The sequence below is a fragment of the Trichechus manatus genome, unplaced genomic scaffold (genome assembly GCF_000243295.1).
Source record: "Trichechus manatus latirostris isolate Lorelei unplaced genomic scaffold, TriManLat1.0 scaffold00261, whole genome shotgun sequence".
NCBI lineage: Eukaryota > Metazoa > Chordata > Mammalia > Sirenia > Trichechidae > Trichechus > Trichechus manatus.
The window spans coordinates 320,332-325,603 of NW_004444197.1; the positions used below are offsets into that span (position 1 = coordinate 320,332).

Sequence of the window (5,272 nt, forward strand, 5' to 3'; positions counted from 1 at the left end):
AAGAGCTCAATTGGTCTCTATGAAAACAAGGGCATATTTGCCACTTCCTTCATCCCATCCCTCCCTCCACCTAGCCAAATGCTGTCTAGAGCCATCTTCTTCCTATCACCTGAGGAACCAGAACTTCCCCCAAGGGATGAGCAGGGTTGGGCAAGGGCAGGAGGGAGGGGAGGCTGTCTCATGTGCTGACTCTGATCAGGTAAGCTCCCTCACTTCCTCTCTTTCCCAGATGTTTAGCTCTCAGAATCTCATTACCCAAATGTTCCAAGCTCTCCCCCTCCCCTGACCCCCACATCTTTTTTCCCCTCAGCTGTGCAGCTTTCCTCTTGCTCTCTTGCAGATGGGTGGTGCCACTTTCCAGTTCCTTGTTTTCTCCAGTTATTTGGATGACCTCCCTCTTCCCAGACACCTGCCACCAACCTCTCTTTTTCTTCTGATAATTTTGCTGTACCTCCAACTTTTCATTTTCCAGAAGTGGCTGGAGAGCTCTTTCATCTTTCTCTGCCCCCCAAACATGTACCCTCTCTAATGTGATGCAATTCCACTCCCTAAGCCACCTCTCTGTATTTCTTCCACCAACTCTACAGACCCCCCTGTGATATGCTTCCCCTCTTCTCTTTCCCCTAGATGTATAGGCTTATCTTCTGTTCCTTTAAAGTTGCCAGGTACCTCATCCCCATCTGTGATCTCCTCAAGGTGGGTGGGGTCCCCTTCTCCCACCCTGTGGACTCTCTTCTTGCCATTTTAGGCTGCTATCTCTCAAATACATAGAGCCTCCCTTACCATTTCTGTGTCTCTGTCCCCTAGATGTACGGGGACCCCCTATGCACCGAACCCAATATGTTCATTCCCCGTATGATCGTCCTGGTTGGAACCCTCGGTTCTGCATCATCTCGGGGAACCAGCTGCTCATGCTGGATGAGGACGAGGTGAGCAGGGTGAGAAAGTTGGGAAAAGACCTCTGGGTAGCATGGGAGAATGTGGAGAGGAAGATGGGGAAAATCTGTATTAGTTTAGGGGAGAGAGAGAAGGCAGACAAAGAAGAGAAACATTTGCGAGCAGTGGGAGGATGGTGACCATTGAGATTTGGGTTGAGGTGTGATAAAAGGGGCATTCATTCCCTCACCTTGACCAGGGGGTCTTTAAGAACTGTGTTCGGTGTTGGAGAGATGTGGTTCTGAAAACCTGGAGAATATCTACTGTTTTCAGTCTGCCCATGTTGTGGGATAGGTTAGAAAGGGAAAGGGAAAATGAAGGGCTTGGAGAAGGGGTGAAGAATGGGAAGACCTCACCTCCAAAGAGATCCTTGAGAACCCTCTCCCCTCTGCCTCCTGATAGGGCAGAATGGAGGGAGAGGGAATTGAGGGGCCCAGAGAAAAATCAGAGGACAGATAAGTGTGTGTAACTGGAAGAGGGCTGGAGGGTGCTGGGAGAGATGATGGAAGTCAGCGGATCTTGGCATGGATGGGGGTGAAGACTGGAAGGGTGCCTGAGATCTGGAGTTCAGAGAAATACTGAGAGGGCTTCACCAGGGACTGGATGGATAGCAAGAGAGAATATAAGGAGAGGTCTGAGGATGAGGGGAACTGGGAGTGTGGGGAGTTGCCTAAAGAAGTAAGAATGAGGTAGGGGACAGGGACTAGCTAGAGTGAAGGATATAAAATAAACACGATCCTTGTGGGAGGTGGTGGCCATGCAGAGTGATTTGAGAGCCAGGGGACAGTTGGTTTTGATATGGGAGCTGGGTCAGCAGAGGAAACAGGGGATGCAGATATGAAAGGTGGACACCTCAGGAGTATGATTCAAAGAGTAGAGATGATTTGGGGACCAGCAATAGAGAGAGGTAGAATAGCCTGGGAGACCAGAGAGATGTCCCCTAAAAGCTGTTGGGAAGGGTGTGGTAAGGCAGGGATAGAGTTCGGGCTAGGGTTAACCAAGGTGTTCAGGGGGCTGGGGGCAGAGAGGGGGACAGGTGAGAGTGTAGAGAAATGGCTGGGTGGAAGGTATCAGGCCTAGGGGAGAATGTGGTGACTTTGAAGGGAAAGGGGGTGGTGGTGTCTAAGTTTTGGGCATTGGGGGGCATTTGAATGATTCACCAGTGGTCACTGGCTTTGACCAGAGGTTTGGGGTCTATAGGATGAATTGGGGAAACTGAAACCAATAGGAATGGTTACTGTTGGGAGGATGGAGAGGGAGGATCAATGGTTGGGGTAATGAAGGAATGGCAGAGATGAGGATGGGTCAAGGGGGTCAGTAAAGTGGGTACACTGGCCAGAGAGCTGAGGAGCAACAGGAGCGGCCAGAGTCTGCAGTAAGAAGGTGTGGGTGGGGCAGGGGAACCAGGTGGAAATGGGAAGGTGAGCAGTTGGAATTAGATTTGTTGTAGAAGTGGAACCGGGGGCTAGTGAGGGGTGGGGGTCTTCCTGTGGCTCCTGGTTGGAGTGGAGGAGGTTGGAGGATTGGAGATGGGTGGAGGTTGGGAAGAAGGTGGTGAGAGGGAGTTGGGGGCAAGGCTTAGGGAAAGGTAACGGGATAAAGGGAAGAAGGGAAGTGAGAGAGGCTGGGTGGAGGTGATGGAAGGAAATGAAGGGTGGGGGGAGGTGACCAGGCCCTCTTGGGGGAGGGGAGGTTGGGTCCCTGGCTGGCCGAACGCCGGGCGTGGGAGGGAGACAAGCTGTGGATCCTGATTATAAATGCAGCTTCTGCTACCCCTGTGACAGGCATGGAGGGAGAGAAGGTAGTGAGGGAGGTGGGAGGTTGGGAGGGAAGCTGGGAGAACAGAGGAACTGAAGGTCAAGGGGAAACTGGATTCCGGGAGTAGCTAACTCCTGAGGGGTTGTGGGAAGAGCTTAGTAGGGTTTGGGAGAATTCTCTGAACAGTGTTTCAACAGAAATGGAGGGAGAAAGGAGTAGGGTGGCACGGGAAAGAATGAGAGAGACTGGGGCAGAGAACGGTAAGAGAAACCCACTTAGAGACACACACACACACACACACACACACAAAGTGTGGAGGGGCAGGTGGCACAAGGTGGGCAGGCCGGTGAAAAGGGATGCCCATCCTTCCTGGAGGAGGGGAAAGGCAGAGGAGAAAAGCTTCGGCCAGGGAGGTCTGAAACATACCCCCATCCCCTAGATACACCCCCTTCTGATCCGGGACCGGAGGAGCGAGTCCAGTCGCAACAAACTGCTGAGACGCACAGTCTCCGTGCCGGTGGAGGGGCGGCCCCACGGCGAGCATGGTACGGCGGCCGAGCAGGCTCTCGTGCCCCGGACAGTCTCGCGGAGAGGGTTGAAGGTGGACCGGGCTGGCGGGGGAAGGGGGAGGGACTGGCAGGGGAAGGGGGAGTGGGGGAACGGAGGGATATGCCAGGGGGCGGGAGGGGGCGGAGACCAAGTCTCGCATCCTGGGAGTGGGATCCTGGGAGTAGAAGGCGCCCGCCTCTGGGATCTGGAGCTGGGTAGGGGCTGTGGGTGAGAGGCCTCAGTGGGTCTCTGCTCTGCCTCGCTCCCTTTTACCACTCCAGCAGCGAAGTTTGACTGTTTTCCTGGTGCTTGTAAAAATAGTCTACTTAGATCTTTCGCTTCCTGTCCGAGTGTTCCTGTCCCTGCTCCTCCCAGTCCTTAGTCTGGAATCTTGGAGAGAATGACCCAGTTCCTGCCCTGCCCCCAGACATCTCTAGGCTCCTGATTCTTCTTCCAAACCTTCAGTCCTGTGGTTCCCGCCCCCCTCCCCTTTTCTTGCCCCCTTTTTTCCCTCTTCTCAACTGCTTCTATTTTCTGCAATTCAGTCACCCCCTTTCTTCTCCAATTTCTCTTATTTTTTTTTACCCTCTAGGCCCCCCTTCACCCCTCTGCTCCCGTCAGAACTCCATCAGACCCCCATCTCATCTTCTTTCTGTCTGTAGAGCTATCAGCTCAGTCTGTCTCTCCAACTCTCTCCCTCTCTCCATCTGTCTCTTCCCTTCCCTCCCTCTTTCTGCCCCCCCTCCACCCCCCTCTTTAGTCATTTAAAAAAAGATTTTTGTCTTCCTGAGAAGTTCGCTTAAAAGGTTTCCATGGGAACGGTGAGGGGAGATGAAGGCAGAGAACAGGGATCTGCAGCCAAGGTGCAGAGAGACGCCCTCATCCCCCGGAAGCCCCCTCATCACTGCCCCCTTCCACTGCATTCCCCTTCCAGGACCAGGGATCCAGGCTTCCATAACCCCCATCCCCTGCGTGGACCCTTTCTCCCACCAGCTCTACTTCCCCTCAGGGATCCAGACTTCCAGTGTCTCTCCCGGTAGAGAAAACCATGGCCTGTCCGCATCCCTTGGCTCCCTCTATCCTTCTTCTAATAGCCCCAGCCCTCAGTGCCTTGGGGGCCAGCTCTAGGACCTTAGGGGGGGTGGGTAGCTAGGGATGTGTGTCACCGTCTTGGAAACCTCTGACCATGGGGGTGTGTGGGTAGCACATCTCTGTGAGCAAAGCCAGGTGGTGGTGGTGATGGTGGTGGTGGAGTGTGTATGAAGTATGTATGTGATGTCTGTCACATCTGTGTGTGTCATGTCCATGTCTGGTAAAGGCATGTGTGTGTGCACGCCTGCATACCTGTGTGCCCAGGCCAGGATGTTCACATGTTCACGGAGCATGTTTATCATGTGTCTCTGTGATTGGTGCCTCTGCTCCCATATTCTCCATCTTTCTCCTTTCCGAGTCCTCAGGGTCTGGGATTTCTGGCCTGGTCTCCTGTGTGTTTTGGGTGGGGGTACCCGTGTGTGTTTGGAGTTGAGGCTGGTATATGGAGGTTGCTGTGTTGGGGTTCAATAGGGGCTGATAGTGCAGGAGTATATATATTTTGGGGAAGGTTTAGTGAAAGAGTTCATAGGTGGTGAACCTTCGGGGTCTTCAGAGGGTCGCAGGATTTGTAAAGGGCATGGGGGGATGTTCAGGGGACATCGGGGTCATTTGGGCCTTGGGGGCGCATCTGGATGGGTGTATGCTGAGGCATTGGACGCTCGAGCCCGGGAGAGGTCGCGCCGGGAGAGGTCGCCGGACCTTTGAGGGGTATTGGAATTCAGGGATCCTCCTTTGCTGCGTGGAGCCGGCAGCCCCTCGGTGTTGCCTTCTCTGTTTTGGCGGGTGGTCCTGCTTAGAAGGGGATGGTGGGAGGCCGGGTTGGTTTTGGGGGTCCCCTCGCCCCCCTCCCCCGTCTCTCTTGCGCCGTCTCTGGGCGACGGGGCTCGTGACAGAGGCGGCCACGGCAGCAGCGGTCGCCTAGCAACGGCGGCGGGGC

The 5,272-nt window shown here is 54.4% G+C and overlaps 1 protein-coding gene across 1 annotated transcript in view; it reads left to right on the forward strand.

The window, feature by feature from the left end:
• SYNGAP1 (synaptic Ras GTPase activating protein 1) overlaps positions 1-5,272 on the forward strand; it is a 31,397-nt gene that overhangs the window by 4,211 nt on the left and 21,914 nt on the right. Inside the window, exons 2-4 of the mRNA XM_004389848.1 lie at positions 628-700; positions 808-929; positions 3,134-3,239. Coding sequence (XP_004389905.1) covers positions 628-700; positions 808-929; positions 3,134-3,239 — 301 coding nt within the window. The remainder of the gene's footprint in view (positions 1-627; positions 701-807; positions 930-3,133; positions 3,240-5,272) is intronic.